At 42.0% G+C, this 26,678-nt stretch overlaps 1 protein-coding gene across 1 annotated transcript; it reads left to right on the plus strand.

Annotated features, from left to right (window-relative positions):
* Positions 1-1,729: 1,729 nt before the first annotated feature.
* IGSF10 (immunoglobulin superfamily member 10) lies at positions 1,730-26,670 on the plus strand. The gene is made up of 7 exons (XM_020886557.2): positions 1,730-2,310; positions 3,789-3,983; positions 5,370-5,499; positions 8,187-8,577; positions 13,379-17,680; positions 18,120-19,017; positions 23,615-26,670. The coding sequence occupies exons 2-7, from the start codon at positions 3,790-3,792 to the stop codon at positions 25,521-25,523; spliced, it is 7,824 nt and encodes a 2,607-aa protein (XP_020742216.2). The 5' UTR covers positions 1,730-2,310; position 3,789; the 3' UTR covers positions 25,524-26,670.
* Positions 26,671-26,678: the final 8 nt, after the last annotated feature.

Below are 26,678 nucleotides of genomic sequence, written 5' to 3' on the forward strand. Positions count from 1 at the left end.
GGTGGGCTACAGTCCACAGGGTTGCAGAGTCAGACAGTGAGTTAGCACACAGCATGCATTATTAAATAGGGCAAGTTGAACTAGAATTAGTCCCAATATGCCTTCAAGTTTCTAATAATTCTGGCAGATTAAATAAAAGTAGAAAATACATGGAGAACTCTTGACACAAAGCAGCTGTAGAAATATCTTATAACAACTCTTAAAAGAAGCAAACAATAACTAACAATAGTTCTTTTTTGAAACTGACAGCAAAACACAAAACCAAAAAGTGACCCATGTAACCATCCTGGGAAAATAGAGAACTCTGTAACATGCCATGGTCATCTTTCTGTGATTCATCCTAGCAAGGGTCTGCAAGTCCAGACCTGGGTTAGAAACTAACAAGAGAGTATGATGCCATGAGGTTGGTCACCAAGGAGCTTTGGAAGAAAAACTGGATGCCGAACCCACAAATATGCCATATTTCCCAAGCAAGTGTCTAAGTCTGGACATCACATGTGACTTTTTAACTTAACCATGTCAGCTCTGCAGATTTAAAAACCATGTTCATATCACACGTACTTCTAGAGTTACTTCTGAGTTCCCGATTCTATAATTCGACCATGGTTGCTGACTCATTTATTACTAACTATAAATCACTTGAAGGTTTAGCTGCTGGATGTGGGGCCTTCCCGATGTTTGGCTGAGTGGGCTAAGTGAGGCGGCCGAAGCTTTGTGGCTAACCCTTCAGGCTGGAGAGCCAGGCTGCCTGGGTTGGAATCAACTTTCTCTACTCACAAGCTGACAATGACCTGTGGTGAGTCATTTACTTTTATATGCCTAACTTGTAAAATGACATGAACATTTTCCTTTTAGATTTTTTTGGTGAAATTTAAATGAGTTGGTATTTGTAAAATGCTTATAATAATATTGCCAGAGTAAACCCTGTTGTCATTATAAGAAGTTATTTCCTTAAACCGGTAAAAATCCTCAAAATTTGCTGCATGGGAACAATCTGGAAGGCTTGTTAACACTCAGACCCCAGGCCCCATCCCTGCAGTTTCTGATTCTGTGGGTCTGGGATAGAGCCTAAACATTTATGTTTTGTTAACAAGGTCTAGGATCATGCTGACGCTGCTGGTCCCAAAACCACACCCTCAGAAGAAAAAGAGCATTTAAACCCAGTGCGCTGGTAATCACTTTCAACAAGAGAGGTTTCTCCAAAATTGGCCCACATAGCTCAAACTGCAGGCATCATAGGTTATCATCGCTACCTCTCAGCCTTCAGACCTAACTCTGGGACCCTCAGACTTGAGAAGAGCTCGCAGTGATTAAAGCCAAGTCCTTACACTCAACAGGTGGAGGAGATAAACGTGGGTAAGGTCCCGCAGCTGAAACTGCCCTGCGCACCAGTCGGAATGCGCCTGAGAAATCCTGGGAATTGGAAAAAAGCGGAGGGAAGGAGAGGCGAGCAGGCATCCGTGCGTTCTCAGAAACAGAACTGGGTGGCCGTTTATTATCTGTCTGTGCCGCGGGGCCTCGGCTCGGCCCCAGACGAGTGTCAGCGTCGCCCCGTCCGCCCTCCCTGCCCCGGCTCCGGACGGTCCCTGGCCGCGCGCAGCTGAACTCGGGAAAGGCCGGCGGCGGGCGCCCCTGGGTCACCTGGGCGGGGAGGTGAGCGGCTCCGGCCGCCCGTTGCTGCGAAGAGGACAGGACCGGCGCCCGCGCCGGCCAGGGGCTTGGCCTGGGAATGCAGCTAGTCCTCTGCCCGTCCGGGCCAGGCGGCCGCGAGCGAGGGGTGAGAGTCTGGAGGGGTGGAGCTAGGGCCGATGAGGGAAGGAATTAGAGCAAAAAAAAAAAAATCACCTCTTCAGTGACTGCTGCTGGACAGAAGGCACTGTCTTAGTAGAGAGTCATCAGTAGGTGGAGACCCTGATTGTGGGCATTTGTGATCGATGTGCCCGTGAAGGCTCCGGCAGGAGAACGCCTGGGACTTGGGGGTGAAATGGAGTGATGGGCAGGGGTACACCTACGTTGGCAGCTTTGAGGGGGACTGAAGCGCGCTGCTGAGGGAGGAGAAAGAACGCTTCCAAACCTCCGCTTTGCGTTTTGTTTCTGCAACAGCAGCAGTTATGCAGAAACACTTCTGACGGGCGCCTCTGGGTTATCTGCGCGGCAGCCGTCCCAGCGGCTCCAGGTCCCTGCGGAGCAGGGCTGCCGAGCGGTAATCAGACCCTCCCTCGGCGGGGGGCACAACCCTCGTTTCTTGGGAAGATTTTCAGTCTTCGCCTATGTCAGGAGGGGATTCAGGACGACGACAGAAGAGCTCAGGTACTGTCAATTTCTATTTCATTATATACATTTTCAGGTTTAAGTTTTTGGGAATCCACTCCCATGTGTTCAGACTTTTGGTCCTCTTTTCAGTAACTCTCAAGTGGGCAAACCCAGAACTTCTGTTTTTCTAGCTGAACGACAGAACTGGCTTCAACCTATTCTTTTTTTTGCTTACCTAATTATAAGAAGGTAGAAATGCTGTCTCCAATCACATAACATTTATTTATATATTTGGTAACAGTTACAATGACAAAAGTGGCCATCTGATTAAACCAGTATTAGATTTTAATTTGGGCTAAATTCTAATTCCATGGTATTTCTATCTATATGAAGATACAGCAATTCAGCATTTATGTTATTTTAAATGCAGTTTATAGTTAAAGGATGGTTGCTGGTAGAATCTAAAAGAAACCATTCTATGAAGATCACTTTTCTTAGAAAAGCATAATAGAGATCTTATTATGTCTTTGAATGTTCTGAATTGCACGCAAAAATTTGGTTTGGATCCCTGGGCTTGCCTCACATGTGGGTACCAGATACCATTTTTTCCAACAAGCTGAGCATGTTTCTTTCCTGCTTATGCCCCCACCCCCACTCCCATGGCAGATGTGAGAAGAAGGGACCAAGGGAAGAGGCAGAGGGATGTTCTAAGCAGAGCAAAAACAGCATCATGCCCGCGAGGGGTCAGCATGGCTCACTGTGGGGCAGGTATTTAGGCTCAAGCCCTCTCAGCTGGTCAGTTACTATTTGCTATGGTCATCATTTGGCAGTGACATGTATAATTTGTCTTTTTTTGGCAAAGACTTATGACGTTAGGAAGACATTTATTCATCCTTTCAGTGATTACAGCTCTAACTGAAAGTGTTTTTGAAGGTTTAAGAAAATGAAAAACCAAACATGCTCAGTGATAAAACATATATTATAAAACTTCACTTGATCACACATACACAGAAACTCACACATCCAATAAAGAAAAGGCTAGAAGGAATAGAATAAAATATTATTGATTATATCTGGGTGGTGGGGAGTATAAGTAATTTTATTTTCTTTATTTGACTTATTTACAACTTCTAACTTTTCAGTGTTGCACACGTATTACCTTTATAATCAATTTTTTTTAAGTCTAACAGAACTAATGTATAAATAGGAAAGTAAACTTTATGTATTTCAGTTGTCACAATATCTCCATTATGCTTTCCATTTTCTTTTTTAATGAATCCCTAACTAAAAGGGATTCCTAAGAAATGAAAATCTGTAAAGGAATTTTCACAACAATAAATACCCTGCTTGTCACAAGAGTCCATATGAGGCCAGCACACACTATGGCTTTGTAGTTAGCTTTACCATAAAAGTTGCAAATGAAATTGGTCCCTAATAACCTTACAGGACAGTCTCCCAGATTACCAGTTACTGTGTGGGGTCTACTGGAACTCTGCTCAAACCATATTTATAACTGAGGTGTGATGTTTTTTTAGGATGAAGCTGAAAGGCAGGGGAAGCACCAGCTTACTGCTCTCCTTCACTGCAGCCTGCCTGATAGCCCTCCCCAGGGGCAGGGCCTGTCCTCGCCGCTGCGCCTGTTACGTGCCTACAGAGGTGCATTGCACATTTCGGTACCTCACCTCCATCCCAGAGAGCATCCCACCCAACGTGGAACGTATCAATTTAGGGTGCGTGAGGGTGCTTGTCTTGCTTCCTTCTCAAGGAGGGACTGAGTACACTGGTAATGTTCCCAAAACAGTTGTGACTTTGGTAGATTAACCACAATTCTTTTAATAATACTTTCCTTCTGAAATGAGTGCATGAGGATCTTAAGCTTTCTGGGGCAATGAGAAAATTTTCCCTGGTAAGCTTTTACTAGGGGGAAGTTTTTCTAGAACCCAAAGTCATTCATGGTAGGCTGAGAGCCCCATGATTATAGAAAAGCTTCATTTTGGCTCTATTTTTGCTGAGTATTAATATAGCTTCTGCTAAGAATTAGTTATGATAATATCCGTAAGAGGTAAGTGTGCTCCTATATATATGGAAAGTTAACTAGATCTTTTTTTTTAAGGCTTTTGGATTTTTTTTCCCCATAGAAACCGATTTATTTAAAATACTTAAACAATGCATAAGTAATTAAATCTGCTAAAAAGTGACTGTATTTTAAAGGTTGGTGAAAAAACGTGTGTGAATGAACGAAAAGGCAGACTTAACATCTTTTGACGTTAGTGAGCACCTGCTATGGACCAAACACAAGGATGGTACCAGGGATACAGTGAAGGAGGACACATTATTCATGTGTAGAAACCAGTCAAAGTGAAAAGACAGATGTATAATCAGTACAATTTAATAAGAATTGTAATACAGCATACGAAGTGTCTTGGAAACAATCACTACTGGTAACAGCTAACATTGTGTCCTGGTATTGAGCTAAGCACTCTTCATGAATGCATTCATTTAATCCTCAAAACCTGTTTCAAGTAGGTTCTATTATTTGCATTTTATAGACAAGGAAACTGAGGCAAAGAAAGATTATGGATTTTTTTTTTTTTTAAACCCAGCATTGGCCCTACTCCCAGGAGCCGGGTACCTGAGTTCATAATCATATCTAAATTTGACTTCAGAGCCCAGGCTTCTTAACCATTGTTTCATAATGATGAATTCCACCTGGGAGAACAAGGGGCAATGTCATTAGGGAATGGGCTGGGTCTTAACAGTGTTCACAAATAGAGAGGGCTGGAGTCAAGGGCATTCCAACCTGAAGAAACAACATAGCATACAAAGGTTTGAAAATGAGCAGGGATGTAGCATGTTCCAGGAATGTGAGTAGGATCATTGTAACTGAAACTGCAAGGGCTGGGTGAAGGGGTTGACCTTCCATGGCATCTGATGAATTTCAGTATTTCAAGCATTGGGTTATCTCCTTAGAGCACAGGGAATCTTTAGTGGGGTGTGTATTTGTGTGTTTGAGGTGGGGAGTGAAATTCAGTTTTGTGTGTGCATTTGTTGGGTTTTGCTTTGACATTTGAAATTTAATTGGCAGACTTATGTCTAGAATGATGTTTTTATTTCAGGTACAACAGCTTGGTTAGATTAACGGAAGCAGATTTTTCTGGCCTGAACAAGTTGGAGTTACTAATGCTACACAGCAATGGAATTCACACAATCCCTGCTAAGACCTTCTCGGATTTGCAAGCATTGCAGGTGAGACTGATGTTCGGAAGGGGCAAGTTAAGTGCCTCCAAAAGCTACCTGTTCCTAGAGAACCCCAAAATTAACATTCTGTACATCAGACATAGACATCAAGGGGAAATGTCAAAGAACTGATTTCAAGTGGAATAGTATGTGGAAATTAGAATAAGAAAATTCTGATTTTCTTCTACCTTAGGCTCACAGAAATAAGTATCAATGCCCAGGGATTACTGAACCTTGAAAATGTAATTCTTAAAGGCCACTTCTAGTCATGTTTATCTGGAAATTGAATGTAGTTTATAAAATAAGTGCTATCTTTACACAGAAGTTAGCTTTTTGTAAGCAATATATTTTTAAAACATCTTTCTGAGTATGTTTTTATTTTTAATTGGAGAATACTTGCTGTAGAATGTTATGCTAGTTTCTGCTGTACAATATGAAGTGAAGTCGCTCAGTCGTGTCCAACTCTGCGACCCCATGGACTGTAGCCTACCAGGCTCCTCAGTACATGGAATTTTCCAGGCAAGAGTCCTGGAGTGGGTTGCCATTTCATCACCTATAAATATCCAAATATGTACACCCTCCCTCCCACCGCCACCCACCCCAGCCCTCTAGGTCATCCCAGAGCATCACTGAGATATACGGCAGCTTCCCAAGGCTATGTTTTACACATGGTCGTGTATACACATCAGCGCTACAGTCTGTTCCACCCTCTCCTTCCCCTGCTCCACCCACAAGGTCCTGCCCTGCAGATAGATTCATCGGTACCATTTTTCTAGATTCCATATATGTGTGTGTTCATATATGGTATTTGTGTTTATCTTTCTGACTCCACTCTGTATGACAGACGCTAGGTTCATACCTCATTACAACCAACAATTTCATTCCTTTTGATGGCTGAGTAATATGCCACTGTATTTATATGTACCCCATCTTCCTTGTCCGTGCATCTGTTGATGGACCTCTAGGTGGCTTCCATGTCCTGGCTATTGTAAATAGTGCTGAAATGAACGTTGGCTTACATGTGTCCTTTTGAATTATGGTTTTCTCAGGGCATATGCCCAGTACTGGGATTGCTGGGGTACATGGTACTTTTATTCCTGGCTTCTTAAGGAACGTCCATACTGCTTTCCATAGTGGTTGTAGAGCAATATATTTTGTAAGTTTCACTTTACTTTTGCATTGCTTTATTTAAAAAAATTTTTAAGTTATGAGGACTTCTAAGTATGCATCAAATATTTTAAGAATTACTATTCCAGTAGGCAAGAAAGTAAAAAGTAGGAAGAACTCTGAGGAACAAGAACAAAGGGAATGCAGGAAAACATCAGGCATAAAGATTGGTATGTCTGCTATAAGCAGGACTTGAGGCTTTAGAGAAGTTAATTCAATTTATGATGTCTATTACTTTTTAAATAAATTAAAAAATACAACTACTGTTCAGAAGTACAACCTGATTTTAAATTAGAAGTACACACCTGATTTTGAGTTGGAAAAAGATGTCTCCCAAAGGTCCTCATAGATGAAATACAGTACAGTAAAGCAAACGGTCAGTTCTACCCTTAGAAAAGATAAATTGCCAGTGTAAAGTGAATCTTTTCACACCACACCAAGGTTGTGTAAAGCCATAGATTTAAGTCTAGATAAGTGATTATGTTGATTTGGTTTAATCAGGCTTTATTTAGAATATATATCTTCAGCAGATTAGATGGAATTTCTTCATGGAACTCGCACGTTTTTCTTGACCAGGTTTTCAACAGATATTGATGAACATTGAGTTTGGTAATATTTGGGCCAAAAAGTTGTTCCATGTCGCCAAATTTTCTTTGCTTATTAGGAAACTTAGCGTTCCAGAAAAGCATTCTCAACAGAGATGACAGATTAGGTCAAATCAGGAAAATATGATAAGAAATTATTGCTTTTACTAGCATTTTTTTTCTTTTTGGGAGAAACAGTATGCTCAGCTGGTAGCTGGAGAAGGAATTGGAGAATACCCAAGCACTACTGAAATAATGAAAAATTATCTTAACTTCAATTAAAATCACATTACTCTTAATAGCTAAAAACTAAACAAAAACAAAAAAAACCCCAAAGGTCTGTCAACTCATAAATGGACACACAAAGTATGCTGCATGTAAAGTGGGTTACTACTCAGCAGTAAGAAGGAGTAACTGACTTATACGCTACAACAGTGTGAAGTCCTGAAAATAAGGCTGGTTGGAAAAAGGCAGGCACCAAAGACCACATATTGTATCACCCATTATTTTAAATGTTGAGAATAGGCAAAGCCAGAGAAACAAAGTAAATCAGTAGTTTTCGGGGAGGAGGGGGGAAATGACTTGTTTCACCCATATTTCCACCCACCACACTACTTTTCTACTTCATTGCATTATTTTGAAATAAATCTGAGATATCATGTTTTATCTGTAAGTACTTACATATATATGTATATATCAAAATTAGAGTCTTAAAAGTAAGTGTAAAATATTGTTTTACCTTAAAATTATAGCATTAATTCATCAATATCATGAACTGTTCATGAGTGTTCTAATCTGATATTCCCATATTTAATTTTCAGGTAGTTTGTAGAAGTAGGATCCACACAAGCACTGAATAATCTCAGTGTATGTTTTATTATGAATATGCTTGTCCTTTTTGTGGTAATTCCTTTGACAAAATAAGGGTGTTCTTTGTATTCTTAGGTCTTAAAAATGAGCTATAACAAAGTTCGAAAACTTCAGAAGGACACTTTTTATGGCCTCAGAAGCTTGACACGGTTGCATATGGACCACAACAACATTGAGTTTATAAACCCAGAGGTTTTTTATGGACTCACCTCTCTCCGACTAGTGCACTTGGAAGGGAACCAACTCACTCAGCTTCATCTGGATACATTTGTCTCCTTGCGCTACCTCCGGATATTTAAAATATCTTTCATCAAGTACCTATATTTGTCTGATAACTTTCTGAGCTCCATCCCTCAAGAGATGGTCACCTACATGTCTGATCTGGAAAGCCTTTATCTTCATGGGAATCCTTGGATCTGCGACTGTCGACTAAAATGGCTGTCTGACTGGTTACGGGAGAAGCCAGGTACCTAGATTACGTCTTTGTTATAATTCAATAGACAGAATCTGCCTGGAGGTGTTTTACCAGTGAGGGAGGTCAAAGTAAATTTAGCTGGAGAGAAAATGAAATCTCAATAATTCAGTGAGAATGAACTGTCTTAATTCATCAATGAATAATCTTTAATTCCGGTCAATTATCACTTCTGGCTTTTAGCAAGATTGGGAGCTAAGAAATGTATCATGTGTTACTCTTCCCTGCTTACCACAAGGCACAGAAACCCTTCCCTCTTCGTATTTTCCTTTCAGTCATTTGGTCAATCCATATTTTTTGGAGTTTTTTCCAAGGCCTTGTGCTCAGTGAAGCAACCACCAAGAGCTCTGTGTCTGCCCTAACTACACTTCTGGTGGGGATACAGATAAGCAACCAGAATGTAAAACGTGCTTTGACAGCAAAGTAAGAGGCAGATGCATCCAGTCAACAAGTAGTTACAAGAAGTCAGAACGTAGGGATGCAAAAGTGATTGTGGAGCTTACACTCTTTTGGAGAAAATGGGTCAACAACTAACCGCACCATTTCAATCAATCAAGTGCGTAGGGAATGACTGGAAGGAGCCCATTGGTTCTGACATCGAAGTGGTGGCTGGTTGGCAAGAGCGACGAGAGCTGGGTGGTTATGCTGGGGTTGGGGAGGCCGGGCTACAGTTGACCCTGCAGAGACCTGGCTCGAAGTGAGGGAGGAAGGGTGACCGCCAGATGGAAACATGCCGTCACTCAGGACTCTCTGAGCATCAGACAGACAGGAGCACATTTAAGCTAAGGAGAGGCTTTTGAGAGAGAGAAGGTAGCAGCACCATTGCAGAAAGGGCAGATCCTCAATTGAGCCAGTCCCCTGAACAGGCTGGATGGCAGGAGACCCAGCCACAGGTGGAGGGGTTTTCCTTCTTTGTTAAGTTGTAGGATAGGTGACTAAGGAGGGTGCTAGGAAGGGGTCAAGGTTGGAAGTCTGAGAAAAGTGGAAAAAGTCTGCAGTTGCTTTGTGAAATATGTAGATACAGTTAGTCAATATAATTAGTCAAAAAGTGAACTGCTTTAGGCCAAAAGACACCACCTTTGTGCTCCAGGAGTTTGCAAGCTTGTAGGTAAATATGCTCGACACACAAAAAGACAATGAGGCATGGATGAAAAATGGCAGAATGTTTATACTGAAAATTTAGTTCTATAGAAGCCAGAATCAGTAAGTTACTTCTGCCTTGAATAATATACCGAAAGAAAAGGAAGGAATAATAGGGAGTGAGCAGGAAGGTAATGTCTTTGACATTGTGCTCAATGCTTTCTATTTAATCCTCAATTTAGAGATGAAGAAATTGAGGCTAGAAAAGTTGGGTATCTTGGGCTAGTCATCTAGATTCTTATAGATCAGTTTTCTCACCTGTAACATAGGGATACCAATAACTGAAAAAAATAATTAAAATAATACATATAAAGTGCTTAGCACAATGTGTGACATAACGTAAGCACTCAACAAATGTGATTACCATGATTTTCACTGTCACCCAGCTCACATGGCTAGAAAGTAGAAAAGCAGAAACTCAAAGTCTAGTCCTTTTTCTATAATGTGTTTGGGATGGAGAAACTGCTGTGTACATAAAACAGGGAAAGGCTCATGAAGAGGGCAATACGTCGCCCAGCTTGCCTGGCATGGGGTAGTATAGGCTGGCATGGGGTTTTGTCTTTTGCTGTCTCACTTACTTCTCTTAGTATGATAATCTCTAGGTCCACCCCTGTTGTTGCAAATAGCATTATTACATTCTTTCTTATGGCTGCATAATATTCCATTGTATATACACCACATTATTTTTACCCATTCATTTGTCAATGGACATGTCTTGGCCACTGTAAAAAGTGCTTCTATGAACACTGGGGCACATGGATCTTTTTGAATTAGAGTTTACTCTGGATATATGTCCAGGAATACGATTTGCAGAATCATATGTTAACTTTCTTTTTTTTTTTTTAAAGGAACCTAGATAGTGTTCCACGTACTGGGTACATCAACTACAACAATGTAGGAGGGTTCCCTTTTCTCTTCACCCTCTCCAGTCACATCAGCTTCTGCTTTGACTTTTTTTTTCATCTATTTCAAGAGACTGATAGTTCCTCATACCTTCAATTGCCTCATTTGGCAGTCCTTTTGTACGTATGTGGTCAGTAGTCAAAGGTAACACAGCTTCATCTGTTTATGGCTATCTTCCACTGCTGGGTTTCACAAAGCTCTAGGTGTTGTTTTTCTAGGAAATGTGGATTTGTGGCCTTTTCTCTGACAGTTATATCACAAATGTTAAATTTATGTCCTTTTATTGTTTCCAAGCTTTTCTATATGCATAATAACTTATTTTATGGCAAGCACAGTGTAATCTTTATGTAATACCAACAGTGCATGTAACTCAGTTGAAGAGAAAACTACATATAAATGGCCATGGCAGTGTTGGTGTGTGTGCCGGCAGGTGGTAGCTATATCAAGGCTGCCAGCTGGCCAGTCACTACTGTAGGACAACTTCAACTGTCAGACACATCTCAATTTGTAAGCTAAAATGTGGGAGAAATGTGGTCTTAGAATTAGATTGCCCTTCCTTTCTCTACTCTTTCCATCCATTCGCCAGGGCTGGAGATAAACAGAAACTAGACAGGTCTTCCTAGCAGTGGGTGATGAGGGCTAGGATAGAAGTGGAAGGTACCCCGAGAACATAAAGCAGGGAGCCCCCTGAGAAGGACTGCTCTTCCAGCTTGTTGACGAAGGAGGGAAGTAGTTGGGCAGTGACGGAAGACAGCCTACCAGACAGCAAGCGTGTTGCAAGTAGGACAGCGTATGCTAAAAGCGTGACAGGGTATGGCAGAGTTGAGGACTAGCAGGCATTTCTGTGTGAATGGAATCTAGTGTGATGGAGAGAATGGAAATAATGTGATCAGATTTGCAACTGAGCTAAAATACTTGATGTCCAGGGCTGAGCAATAATCAAACCAAGATGTGAGTGTAATTCTACGACGAGGTCTACCTTTAAACCAGAAGTCTACCTTTTTTTTTTTTTTTTTTTTTTTTGCTATAGCAGGGTCTGAGCCCAGGCTACTGGGAAGCAGTAAAAGGTCACAGCTGGTTGATAAAAGCCTCTTTGACAGGCTTGCTGGCTACCTCCTCTGGGTAAGCTGGGGCTTTACAATTTGCTGAAGAATGCTGAGGAGCCAGATACATATCACAGTGCCTGTCACAATGAAGAGTTTGGAGTCAGAGAGGTTTTTCTCAGGCCTTTGAGGAACTGCGCAATTACAGGAAGGTGATTTGACTCTGTGCAGTCACTTTGTCAAATGAGATCTTCTGACAGTGCTGCTTTTACATGCTGCGCCTAAATGCATGATGTGGAACAGGATGGAAGTCCCTAGCTGTATTTTGTATAAGGTAAAACCCCATATCTCTTATCAAGTATTGCTGTGACCAGCCATTTAAACAGGCTCACCAGAGTAGTATTTTTAGTTTTTTGCAGAGAAGAAAGATTTAAATGACAAATTAGTATCAAAATGAGACTAATATTAAAGATACTTTAAACAAAAATCCCATGTATTTGGAAATTAAATGTCCACTTTTAAATGATAGGTGTATCTAAGATGCCATGACAAGGAAAATTAGAATAAAAATGAAAAAGAGAACTTACCAGAATTTGCTGCATGCAACTGAAGTTGCTTAATTAAATACAATGTGGAATAATGAATAAGATATGAAAACAAATAATGGTCACTAGCATAAAATTTTGTGAAATTTGAACAAAATCTGTACTTTATAAATACTGTATCACTTGTTAATTTCCTGTTTTGTATTTTTTTTTACAACATAGTATTTCTTTATATTTTCAGAATTGGATTAGAGCCTCAAATTTTTTTTTTAAATCACTAGTAAATTTTATAGACTTTTAGCAGTAATAGTAGATGCCAAAATACATGGAACTATATCAAAGTTTTCAGGTAATATAAATTAGAAATCTAACCTTCTATTCATACTAAATAAAATGAGCAGAAACAAACCGCTCTTGCACGTCCCTGTATACAGCACACATGTCAGACCTTTCATGGGCTGCCCCACTGCTGGGGCACAGCGTTCCTCTCTCTGCGTTAAACCTGGTCCACCTCCGGTGCCAATGTTACACCGTGTCTTTCTGCACTCTTCTTAATAACCCTCTTTGTTCGGCCACATCCTCACCTCTTGATTGGTTGGTTCGACGGGCTTCATTATTTCCAGCACCCATCTTGTTCTCTCTGTTCCTATTGCGACCAAGCTAGACCAGGCCAAGGTACCTTGTAATTCATTAATCATTCTTTTTAGTAATGGAAAGAAACTTGGGTTTTTAATGATGTCCAAGAATGTATAAATGGTTATCAAACAAGTTATCATTTAAAGGACAGTGAAATTCTCTGAGCCTTAAAACATTAAATGGGGAAACAGAACTAAACAATAAGCTAATAAAAAGTGACAAACATAAGTGTATCATTTTGTTCTGCCAGATAAGGGAACTACTCAATTAATACTGAGTACCAAATATGTACCCCAGGTGCTTTTTAGGCATGGAAAATATAGCTGTGAGCAAGAGAAACAAAATCCTTGTGCCTATGGATGTAATATTGTGGCAGGGTATAGAGACAATAACATTTTCAGAAATCAATCCAAAGACAAAAAAAAAAGGAAACACTAATTCTAACAAAAGCTACTTATTCAAAAGGTATAAATGTTAATTCGTGAAGAGGCCCCAATGGGCAATAATTCAATTGTCATTTTTTTCTAGGTATCATAAAATGCAAAAAGGACAGAAGTCCCTCCAGTCCTCAGCAGTGTCCGCTCTGCATGAACCCCAGGACCGCTAAAGGCAAGCCCCTGCTTATGGTCCCAGCAGCAGCCTTCCTGTGTGCCAAGCCCACCATTGACCCCTCTCTGAAGCTGAAGAGCCTGACTGTTCCGGAAGACAGTGGTTCTGTGTCGATCTCTCCTCAAGATTTCATGGCTCCCTTCGGCTCTCTGACTTTGAATATAACAGACCAGACTGGAAATGAAGCTAACATGATCTGCAGTATCCAAAAGCCGGCAACGACCTCATCCATTGCATTCACTGCAGAAAATGACTACATCACGCTAAATGCTTCATTGTCGACATTTCTGGTGTGTGACATAGATGACAGCCACATTCAGCCAGTCTGGCAGGTTCTGGCTTTGTACAGTGACTCTCCTCTGATCCTGGAAAGGAGTCACTTGTTCACTGATACCCCACAACCCTGCTACAAATATAAACAGGTGGTACTGAAGCCTGAAGACATCTTTACCAACATTGAGGCCGGTCTCAGAGCAGATCCCCCGTGGTTAATGCAAGACCGAATTTCCTTGCAACTAAACAGAACTGCCACCACCCTCAGTACAGTGCAGATCCAGTACTCCAGTGATGTCCACATCACTCTGCCAAGGTCAGAGAGAAAGCCAGAGAGACACAGGTGGACCATGATTTCCAGAGATAACAATACCAAGCTGGAACGCACTGTTTTGGAGGGTGGGACCCTTGACCTAGACTGCCCTGGCCAAGGAGAGCCTCCCCCACATCTGGAGTGGCTTCTAGCCGATGGAAGTAAAGTGAGAGCCCCTTATGTGAGTGAGGATGGACGAATCCTGATAGGCAAAAGCGGAAAACTGGGGCTCCAGATGGCTGATGGCTCCGACACTGGCGTATACCACTGCGTAAGCACCAACGGCGACGATGCAGACGTCCTCACGTACAGGGTCACCGTGCTAGAGCCCCGCGTAGAAGCCTCTCAGGAAAATGGGGCCCGTCACACGGCCTCCGTCGGTGAAACGCTCGACCTTCCTTGCCGTTCTGCCGGCATCCCGGATGCCTCTGTGAGCTGGGTTCTCCCAGGAAACACTGTGCTGCAGCAGTCCTCACGAGACAAGCAGATTCTCGACAATGGCACGTTAAGACTAGCACATGTCGCTCAAAAAGACCAGGGTCACTATCGTTGTGTAGCAGCCAACCCAGCGGGGGTCGATTTTTTAGTCAACCAAGTTTTAGTCAAAATGAAAGGGGAAAAGTCAGCAGGGCATCACGCAGAAACAGATGGATCGGGGTTTGATGAGCCCAATTCCATGGGTCGGCTTCAGGATCCACCGGCTGCACGTCTCCCCACATCTCCTCCCATGGGGGCTGAGGCTGGAACACATGTCTGGAGCCCAAGTAAGAATCCCAAACAGCGGGTATTAACATCCCAGAGGCGTGGAGCGTCAGCCAGCTGGCGTTCCAGGGAACACAGGAGGCAGCTCCCTCCCTCTGCCCGGAGGATTGACCCATGGCGCTGGGCAGCGCTTTTGGAGAAAGCTAAAAAGAATGTGATGCCCGAAAAGCAAGAGAAGACAACAGGAAAGCCGCCTCTGCCAGTCCCGGGTATACCTGGTGAGGAAGCAGACTCATCAGGCATGCTCCCTCCAGATGAGCAACCTGCGGTCCCAGCAACTAAAGCTCCGGCCGTTCTGACAAGGACAGTGGCTGCAGATTCCAGAACATCACCTGGCCGCCCTGTGACAAGTAAAACTGCAGGCACCCCAGTCGCCCCACTTGTGAGTCCACAGACCCTATCACCTGAAGAACCAAGAGATTTCAGACTATCTACTACTATTAAAACTCAAGTCACACCAAAGAACATAAACCCAACCACATCAGGCGAAATGCAAGACACAACCAACCCAAATTTACCCTCTGTGTTTCCTCTACTAACGGAAGCAACTCTGTTTCAGGATGCTGACGACGTGGAGAGAGAAAAAGGGCCCTTGCAAACTGCATCCCCAGTAACAGTGGGGGCTACAGCGATCAAAGACACCCGTATCCACACGCTGAGTAATGCTGTCGGCAAAGCTGGTGTATCTTCAGGGTCAGTAAATGCCACAAATAGTCATCAGAGATCTGTAACAGGAGTAGGTGAACCCAGGAGCCACCACGCTCCTCCTCACAGTGCTCACAAACCTCGCGCCACTAAGCTCTCTCCAGGCACACACACTGCTGCTCCTCCTCCGTCACATATTCCGAGAAAGAGTACCATGAACGGCCCGCTGTCCAGGCGCTTTGGAAGATGGCGCAAAGTTTGGAGCAGGGGGCGGATCATCAGCCCATACAGGACACCAGTTCTCCGACCACACGGATTCAGCGTTGTACGGCCCACACCCAGAGGTGCTTCAGAAGAAAGCACCACTGCATTTCCAGCCCCAGAGGTCAGTGTGGCGTGCCCATCCTGTTCTCCCAGAGAAAGGCTCACCGCTGATGAGGCAGCGCTGTCTTCTCCCAGCTTATCCCCCGCCACCCTCCCCAAAACTGAAACTGCCAGCATCACAGCAGAACCACCTACAATTCTAGTTCACAACCCATCGTTACTGCTTGAGAACAAACCAAAAGCAGATGCTGAGAAGCCCACCCCCATGACAAAGTACTTCAGCGCTCAAAGTGTCCATGCGACTCCAACCACTGCAGTTATGCCTCAGGCAACAGGTACTAGCTACCCAAGTGGGTCTAAAGCCAATGAAACCACCAGATATTCTGTGATTGTATTGCCACTTCCGGGTCCTACCATCAAGTCACCTGTGCCTACCACTCCAGCTATTACCAGATTTCCAAGGAGGAAAATCCCTTGGCATCAGATATTTGTAAATAACCATATCCAAAGAGAAAAGCTAAAGAATCAGCATAAATTTGGTTTACAAAGCAGCACAGACACAGTGCTTCCTGAAATATCTCCTGCTTTACCCACAGATAAAGTTTCTCCCTTCCATTTCACAACACGCTCAGCTAGTGTAATGAAAATCCCATCTATAACACCAGCCACAACTCACCTCAATCACACTAACACACACAGCCTTGTAAGTCTCCCAACAATGAAGGAGCTGCCCTCCCTACCCATTTACCCTACACCTCCTAGTAGCTCAAGCAAAGAATCAAGTACAAATTCCATATCAATGCAAACAGATATACTGATGACCACGCCTACTGCCCCTGCATCTATCCTTATCAACAAAGCCCAAATAGACGGGCCCAGGGCACAAAAAGAACAAAGAAAAAGGGAGCCTCAGAAGAATATGAGTGACCCAAGTATCTCTCCCACCCACTCCTCTGGCTTCATTACATCCACCACTGTGACACCTCCTGTTCTAGCAGCAGCTGAGACTTCAGCCAAGCCCAGTGTGTCTGCTTTCACCCATTCTCCTCCAGAGAGCACAAATGAAATTTCTGGCACAACTGGTCTTCATCCAGGAAGCTTAAATCTGACAGTTGTACTTGAACAACCATCCCAGGAGGGCAGTGGGGCTTTGAAGAATATGACTGCTTCTGAAACCACTTTGTCCAGCAAACTGCAGAGTACCACTACTAGGAACACAATCAGACACTCAACCGGGCCAACCTTCCTGAGCCCTGGCACGACTCCAGCGCCAATTCCTACCCCTCCTCCCTCCAGTAATCAAAGTGAGGTCGCTGATGCAATGGCCACGCCCACTTTCACAACGATGACAAGTTCCATGGTTGAGCGACATGAATCCTCCAAGCACAATGCTACTCCTCAGCGACTAGCAGCAGCATCGCCCCAAACTCACCCAAATGCCAAATCTGCGGTTGGAACCATTCACTTCACCTATTCCAGTGTGTCACCTTCTACTCCTGTGCCAGCGCTAGTAACAGTTAAACCACAGCATTCTAAGCTGACTCCCTCTCCCTGGTCAGAAAACCACTTTCGGCACAAGTCACACCCAGAAACTGCTGAAAAAGGCAACAAGCCAATAGTGAGTGTACTGCCCACCCCAGGCTTGCCAGAGGTCACCACTCATGCTTCCAACTGGGATATACAGAATGCAAAGAAAAGTGGCTTTGATAAAACAGCAGTTCAAAAAATAACAACTTCGGAATCCCTCCCCTTTGATGCTTTATCTAGGGATGTATTTGAAAGGCCCAGAATAATTGGAGGAAAAGCAGCAAGTTTTACCGTTCCAGCTAACTCAGATGCCTTTCTTCCTTGTGAGGCTGCTGGAAATCCTGCGCCCACTATCCACTGGACCAGAGTCTCAACAGGTATTTGAAACGGTTTCTTTACACTTAGTCTTTAGTAACAAAACAAGGAAAATACTGTGTGACATTTCAGGGTTACATAGTCAAAGAATCAACATGAAATTTCTCCAAGACACAGAAACTATTTGATATATGCGTGATTTTTTGCTCATTAGGTTTTCAAACATATGTTAAGACCACTAAAAAAAATACTTTTAAAGCAGACCTAGAAAAAGGTCGTTGTGTTGAACCATCTGGATTTTACATTAAAATTAGGGTTTTGTTTTTTTTTTTAATCCAGAAATAATTTTAGCAATCTGAAGACTAAGGATCTTAATTTTAAATTTATTTGTTCCCAGTAGCCTAACAAAAAAAATAGCTCTCCTTTTGTGACTTCCACGTGAGCAATTTGTTTTCCATCTGAACTTCGATGACCGATGACTATAAATTTCTCTCTCATCAGGACCTGACTTGTCTAAGAGGGAACTGAACAGCAGGTTCCAGATTCTCTCCAATGGCACCCTGTCCATACAGAGGGTGGACATTCAGGACCGTGGACAGTACCTGTGCTCAGCATCCAATCCATTTGGCACAGACCGCCTTCACGTCACCTTGTCCGTGGTTTCCTATCCCCCCCGGATCATGGAGAGACGTACCAAGGAGATCACAGTCCATTCTGGAAGCACAGTGGGGTTGACGTGCAGAGCTGATGGGAGGCCCAGCCCTACAATTTCCTGGATTCTTGCAAACCGGACGGTGATCTCTGAATCATCCAAGGGGAACAGACAGGCCCTGGTGACATCTGACGGAACTCTGGTCATCCACAATCTCAGCATTTATGACCGAGGCTTTTATAAATGCGTGGCCAGCAACCCAGTGGGCCAGGATGCACTGCTCGTTAAAATACAAGTCATTTCAGCCCCACCTGTGATTCTAGAGCAAAAGAGGCAAGTTATCGCAGGGACTTGGGGTGAAAGTTTGAAACTGCCCTGTACCGCAAAAGGCACCCCTCAGCCCAGTGTTCACTGGGTCCTCTCGGATGGCACTGAAGTGAAACCATTAGAATTCGTCAACTCTAAGTTCTTATTTTCAAATGGAACTCTGTTTATAAGAAATGTAGCCTCTTCAGACAGGGGCACTTACGAATGCATTGCTACCAGCTCCACTGGCTCAGAGAGAAGGGTGGTAATCATTACAGTGGAAGAACAAGAGACCGTCCCTAGGATAGAATTTGCATCCCAGAAATGGACTGAGGTGAATCTGGGGGACAAACTACTGCTGAACTGCTCAGCCACTGGGGAGCCGACACCGAAAATCATCTGGAGGCTCCCATCCAACGCTGTCGTCGACCAGTGGCACAGGTAAACCATTCCTTTCAGTTGAGGTTATCTTCGTCTGTTTAGCTTTACAACTTCTGAAATGGAAAAAGTGGTAGAGCCAGGCTTGCAGCAATGTTAGCGCACAGACTCTGCTCATAAAAGTAACTTGCTCTAAAGAGACCTAATCCTTTTGAGATGTATATAAAACAATATAAATTATGTAAAAAGAAAGTTCCTTACATGCTGTATCCTAAGGGCCAATTTCTTGTTGAGTTTATATAGTTAAAAGAAGATTTTTTTAAAAAATCTCATTTTCTTCCAGACTTGTGACAGTTTTTTAAAACGGTAACTGTGTAAATGTATTTATAATCTTTCTATCCAAAAGTAAGAGGGAATTTTGTAATGCAAACAAGGTCTGGAGAGATGCACTTCATTAATTTACTCTTCAGAGTCTCCTAGTAAAGCATTTTCAAGTTTAGTGCAATCCGTACTTCATTTATTCTACCTCAAAATTGCAAAGCACTTTATGAAGTTAAGGCTTCACAAAGTGAAATGTATTCAGGATCTCCATCACTCTGATGGTGTCAGACAACATATATACACATACAGACTTCCTCTAGTATGTTCTGATTCAGGCATATTGATTTTTATCTGTTTTCTGTAGCAATTAAATATCTTTGAAAAATAATTTACTAGATTATTAATTTTTGCTACTTGCATGACTTCATGCAATGATTTTTCACAATATGACAGAAAAGATGGACTGAACATTTCCATTTAATGTTTATGAATAGAAACTATCCATGCAAGTAAAATTATACATGAGTTTGTGTGTAAAATAGATTTTTTTTTCTAGTGTCAAAGTATGAATTGGTAATGGATATAGTTAAGGATCTTTGATGCCAAAGTAAATGTTAATTTTCAAGCTTTTCAAATAAGTCATCAAAATTGCCTAAATTTTACACTCATCCCAAGTATAAACAGCATCAGTAATTTCTAAGGAACTAATTTGAGCTTATCTTCAGCTGAAGGAGTCATGGTTATGAGTTTGATCTGATGCTAATAAGAATCTTCAAGGGACAAGAGAAACTCTTCACATGCCTCTGTCAGTCATTATCAGGCTCCTGTAAACCAGGCCCAAGATAATGCTCTTGGAAAACAAGTGATAACTTTGCATGACTCAGGAATGGGTACTGGCTAAACTTTAGGGATATCTAACACAACAACAAGAATATAAACCATATCTATAATTAATCATTGCAGAGATACCTTTGATAAGTGTGGAGTGCAGAGTTTTAGAATATGTTCATCAAATTAAACTTTTGTTCAAATCTCAAAAAAATTACCTAAATTTTAAACTGAAATTTAGATTTAAAATTTAAAAATGCTGAGTTATGAAATGTAAACTTCACAAGACACATGTTTATGTCTGTCATCTACTGTACATATACCCACTTGTGGCATCAAATATATTCAACAGTTTACCAGGTTTTATATTTAATTATATCAGCACATCTATTTCTTAATCAGCCTGCAGCACATGAGGGTGCTTCTCAATTACCCAGAAACTGCTCATTATTCTGTGTAATAATCATGAACACACCAACATAAGAATAGAAGGCATCACACCTGTGATGGGCATTACAAATAAAGTTCAAATTTTAGGTTATAAAGACAATGTCCAAAATATTTACTAGACATTAAGTCAGTTTTTAAGAATGGAAGAGGTGTGAAAAAATGTAAGGGAATGTCTTAAAAAGTTAATCCAAAGGAATGTCTAAACACATTAGCATCTCAGAGAATAAATCTCGACCTAAACAGTCCAACAAATCCTTCAGAGTTTAATAGCAAAGAAATCAGGTAGGCTGTTTGTATTTCATTTTGGGAAAGCACTTATGGAACAAAGAAAGACTGTCCACATTGTGGAAAAGCCAATAGAGGGTGTAAGATTGCAGATGCTATCACAGGCCCACCAGAGGTACCGGCATTCTTTTATAAAGAACTACACAGCTTGTCTGCTAACTGGACACTTTTAGTGATTATTTTGCAACTAACCCATTCAAAAAGGCAAGAATGCTCTTTAGTTAGGTGCTTAAGATACCAGCAGAAATATAAAGGGCACTTTTGCTGTTTAAATAGAGTCCTTGCTGTTCCCATTTCTTGGTTCTAGAAGTCTGACTTTTAGATTCTAAAAATGAAAATTTTCATCATAGCTACACTCACACAAGTCTACTCCAACATGACCGAAATAAGCAGAACGTTTTACTTTTTTAAAGCCTAGTTGTCAGCTGAACTAAGAAAGCCTTTTCTGAATTTTTTTTAACCGTCTCAGACTTAGAACACCATAGGTCTACCTCCACGACTTTCAATAGGACTTACCTGATCTATGTTTCAGACAGAATTCTGTTTCCTCTGCTTCGGATCTTTGCTTCTCAAGGAGTTTGTTACAAGAACAGAACATCGGGCCCCACCCCAGATGGGCAGAATCAGAATCTGCACTTTAAAAGTATCCCAGGTGGAGAATGAATACACACATATGTATGGCTGAGCCCCTTCGCTCAGTCTGAAACGACCACAACACTGTTAACTGGCTATAGCCCAATACAAAATAAAAAGTTTAAAGTTTGGGGAAAAAAATATAGTTAGTATGGTAATATATCTGTTGTATAAAAGAGATACAAAAATATCATAGAACTAATTAAAAGTATTTTCATTAAATCAGCATGTGATTACTGAAGCATGTCATTTACTTGGACAAATAAATTCTCCCAGGCTTCTTTAAAAAAATACATATCTATATCTCCAGGTGAATCTCATGCGTTATAAGGTCCAAGAAACACTGCTTTAAAAAGACTGCAAATGCTTCATTGTCCATTAATCTTCATAAAAGAATTCCCTTTCTTTCACTCAAGGAAAACTTCCACTTTCCAAAGTCAGTTTTCTCTTAAAAACATCAGCTTATAAAAGGAAATACAATTCTCTTATATATATATAACAACTTCCAGAAGTATCAGATTTTGAGGTCAGGGAAGGTCATTTTAAGTCACTGGTTTTCAAAGGGTTGTCCCGCTACCAACAGCACTAGCATCACCTGAGAACTTGAACCTGATTCTCTATCAAAACATGCAATCTGTGTTCTTAAAAGCCGTCCAGGTGCACACTCAAATTTGAGACTGGTCTGCAAACCAGACCAGTTTGTTCATAGAGTCTCCTGGGAAGCTTGTTAAACAGTGCGTTTCCCAATCCGTGGCCAGATCTATTGGATCAGAATCTCTGAACAATGAAACCAGTAAATATGCATCTTAAATTAGACCCCATGTAACTCTGATGTAGGTGATGAGGGAATCGCATTGAGGACAAAGATTTACAGCAGTGGTCCTTAGACTCTGCTGCACCTGAGAGTCATTTGGAAAACTGAGGCCAAGGTCACATTCCACACCATAAGTCAGAAATTCTGGAGGTGGGACCCAGGCATCAGCACTATTTTATACAAATAATTTTAATGTGCACCCAAGTTCGAGAAACAGTGTTCTTAGCATTCGGAAAGAATGACAGCACGTAGCAATGTGACATGGTGAAAAGGGCAAGTAACTACCTCTAAGTACTTTTTTTTTCCCAGCTGTATGGTGAGGAACTACCTAAAGATTAAAAAATAAATGCAAAGACCCTTGTGGTTTCCACTCTTAAGTGCATCCACAATGATGACTTTCCCTTGCTTTACATGCCAGATGAATTCTTTCCAGGCTTGAGAGAAGGAAAAAAAAAAAAAAAAAGCAGCAGCTGTAAGTTGTCCTACAATACTCTTCTACTTAAGGTTTTTTGCTGGAAGATAAAAAATGACTTGAGGCTGTTGGACTTGTTTAGCGGTTATGCTATGAAAGGTCACACACACTTTCACCCACTTTCTTAGCTCATGTTGCCAAAAAACTAGGAGAAACATGTAATGAATATTTTCACCTATAGGTATTTTTTATTGCATTTTTAGCAGTTAACTCAGCTGCCACTGGTCTTTCTGGAAAACTATGCTTAGTTTTTTCAGGGAAATTCTGCCATCTGGTGGTTCTGTGTGATAACAGCAGGCCGTGTAGTGCTTCGGAGAAAAGGGATGCTCATGCAGAGACATAATGCAGAGACCAGAGTCACTGGAAGTTGCCTGCAGAGACAGATAACGCTTCAGTGTGCTTCTAAGGAATTTTACACTTATAAAAAAAAAGTAAAATTTACTTTGTAACCAAATAACTGATTAATACTCTTTAAAAGGGAAAATCTGGTATCTTTTCTGAGCAAGTAGATTTGTAATGAGAATTGTTCTTTACTGACATATACCACAAAATGATCATCTGCCATGTAAAGTGGTCAGGACAGTCATGGGTCTAGGCAACTGGTATTTCTAACATTCTCGTCATCATTAAAAACTTTTAAAATTGAAATGCAAAGGAGGTGCATTTGAAGTCCATCTAAGAAATACTACTTGTTTGCACAAAATTTGTTAACTTCATCTTTCAGAACAGCTTAAAAGACAGTAAAGAAGTCAGTACTAATTTTAATTTCACTGCAAGGTTTAGTCCTGGGTCAGCTAATATAACTCTCTTACCCTTGCTAATAGCTGCACACCTCAGCCGGTCTCTTCTTTCCTCAGAATGGGCAGCCGAATCCATGTCTACCCAAATGGATCCTTGTCTGTTGGGTCAGTAACAGAGAAAGACGGCGGGGACTACTTGTGCGTGGCGAGAAACCACATGGGGGACGACCTGACCCTGATGCACGTGAGCCTAAGGCGGAAGCCGGCCAAGATCGACCACAAGCACCACTTTAAAAAGCAAGTGTTTCACGGCAAAGACTTTCAGGTGGACTGCAAGGCTTCCGGCTCACCAGTGCCCGAGATATCCTGGAGTTTGCCCGACGGGACGATGCTCAACAGCGCCATGCAGGCGGACGACAGCGGCCGCAGGACCAGGAGGCTCACCCTCTTCCACAACGGAACCTTGTACTTCAACAAGGTCGGGATGGCAGAGGAAGGAAACTACACCTGCTACGCCCAGAACACCCTCGGGAAGGACGAGATGCAAGTCCACGTCACAGTCATCACAGCCGCCCCGCGGATCCAGCAGACTTACAAGACCAACACGAGAATCACGGCCGGAGACACTGCTGTCCTCGACTGTGAGGTTGTTGGAGAACCCAAGCCAAAAATATTTTGGCTGCTGCCTTCCAATGACATGATTTCATTCTCCAAGGACAGGTACACGGTCCATGGCAACGGGTCTTTGTCCATCAATGGAGTGAGACTGCTCGATTCTGGGCAGTACGTGTGTGTGGCCCGGAATCCCAGCGGGGACGACACCAGAGCCTACAAGCTGGATGTGGTCTCCAAGCCGCCGTTAATCAATGGTCTGTATGCCAACAAAACTGTCATTAAAGCCACAGCTGTGAGACATTCCAAAAGACACTTCGACTGCAGAGCGGAAGGGACGCCGTCTCCTCAAATCATGTGGATCATGCCCGAGAACGTTTTCCTCACGGCTCCGTACTATGGGAGCAGAATCACCATCCACAGAAACGGAACCCTGGAAATCAGGAACGTGAGGCTTTCAGACTCCGCCGACTTCATCTGCGTGGCTCGGAGTGAAGGAGGAGAGAGTGTGCTGGTGATACAGCTAGAGGTGGTGGAAATGCTGAGAAGGCCGACGTTCAGAAATCCGTTTAATGAAAAAGTAGTTGCCCAGCTTGGCAAGGCGACAGCGCTGAATTGCTCTGTTGATGGAAACCCACCACCTGAAATAATCTGGATTTTACCAAATGGCACACAGTTCCCCAGTGGACCACACAATTCTCAGTATCTAATAGCTAGTAATGGTTCGTTCATCATTTACAAGACAACACGGGATGATGCAGGAAAATATCGGTGTGGCGCAAGAAATAAAGTTGGTTACATTGAGAAGTTAATTGTGTTAGAAATTGGCCGGAAGCCAGTGATTCTAACTTACGAACCAGGGACAGTGTACAGCTTCAGTGGGGACACTGTATCGCTGCACTGTGTCTCCCTCGGAAGCCCCAAGCCACGTGTCCAGTGGACTTTGCCAAGTGGCTACATAATAGATAGGCCTCAGATGAATGGAAAATACATCTTGCATGAAAATGGCACTTTAGTCATCAAAGAAGCAACAGCTTATGACAGAGGAAACTACATCTGTCAGGCTCAAAACAGTATCGGTCACGCGCTGATTACTGTGCCAGTAATGGTCGTAGCCTACGCTCCTCGGATTACCAATCGCCTGCCCAGGAGCGTCCGCACAAGGACGGGCGTGGCCGTCCAGCTCCACTGTAAGGCCCTGGGGGTCCCCAAGCCAGAAATCACATGGGAGATGCCTGACCACACCCTGCTCTCCGCAGCAAGCAAAGGGAGGACACGGAGAAACCGGCCTTTTCACCCACAAGGCACCCTAGTCATTCGGAATCCGCAAACCTCGGATTCTGGGATCTACAGATGCACAGCAAAGAATTCACTTGGAAGCGATTATGCAACAACTTACATTCAAGTAATCTAACAGAACATAAAAGAGACTGAACAAAGTCAACATCTGGACAGAATTCAGTTTTTGGAAGAAGTTTAATCAAAGGCAGCCATAGGCATGTAAATGAATTTGAATACATTAACAATATTAAATTTATAATAGACATGCAAAAAAAAAGGACTTATAAATAAATGCATTATGAATTGATACTGATTTTTTTTTAAATGGATCTCAAAACAAACTTTTAACTTAAGGCACTTTTATTTTGCCAACAAATAACAATGAACAGTAAGAGGAAACTCTTGACCATAAAGTAACAAATGTCTAATGTACCTGAATTCTTCATTAAAGAATGGACTTCTTTTTCTCTCACTCCTGTTTGCCTAGTGTCCACCTTCTATCAATGTTACAAGCGTGGCACCGAGGACAAGACACAATGGAAAAGACTAAATTTGCAGTCTTGATGTAAGTTTGCCATCCTGATGTATAAATGTTGCAGTTTGTTTATAAATATTTTACTAAGACCCAGAGAAACTAAGCACTGAGCTGTTCTATAATTCACCATTTTGTACATACTGAAAATTTTCATTGATGGGGAATACAAAAAAAAATGTTTTAATAACTGCATTTAAAAATAAATGCAGGCTGACTTTTCCTCTTGTAAAAAGCAACTTAACACCCACACATCAAAAATGTGAAAAGGAGGTTGATAATATCTATCCCAAATAAAGCCATTGAAAAGCTTTTAAAATACATCGACACTTCTTTATAACTTCAAAATCTAGCTCAGGCACCCCTGGTTTGGAATTGTTCATAAGGAAAATCTTAGGAGGAATCACTGCTTTATGAGCATTTCTTTCATTAAGTGAGCATCCTTTACGTGGTGGGGAAATGTTTGGGGAAATCTGGATTGAATACATAGAGTGTCACTGCACTGAAAATCTGATCAACTCTACAAAATCTTGCTTTTTGTAATTCACTGAATTTATTTATATTACATGCTTAATTCAACCTGAATTAAGGACATTATGATTAATCTTTTCTAGAGGCTAGAAATTTCTAGCCTAACTCTAGAGGCTAGCATTTTCCAGTGTAATTTCTCCAGCATCTATGTAAATATTTGTCTATTATTTAAGAAGAATTATAGGAGCCTTAATAAATGAAAAATGAGAAAATGCCATCAGTCTT

This window comes from Odocoileus virginianus, chromosome 4 (assembly GCF_023699985.2).
Source record: "Odocoileus virginianus isolate 20LAN1187 ecotype Illinois chromosome 4, Ovbor_1.2, whole genome shotgun sequence".
Classification (NCBI taxonomy): domain Eukaryota; kingdom Metazoa; phylum Chordata; class Mammalia; order Artiodactyla; family Cervidae; genus Odocoileus; species Odocoileus virginianus.

Excerpts from the sequence above, each read along its gene's own strand:
- IGSF10 (XM_020886557.2), top strand. The coding sequence starts at position 3,790 with ATGAAGCTGAAAGGCAGGGGAAGCACCAGCTTACTGCTCTCCTTCACT. Across the intron at positions 8,578-13,378 it reads CTGGTTACGGGAGAAGCCAG|GTATCATAAAATGCAAAAAG; the intron begins GTACCTAGATTA and ends ATTTTTTTCTAG. Across the intron at positions 17,681-18,119 it reads CTGGACCAGAGTCTCAACAG|GACCTGACTTGTCTAAGAGG; the intron begins GTATTTGAAACG and ends CTCTCTCATCAG.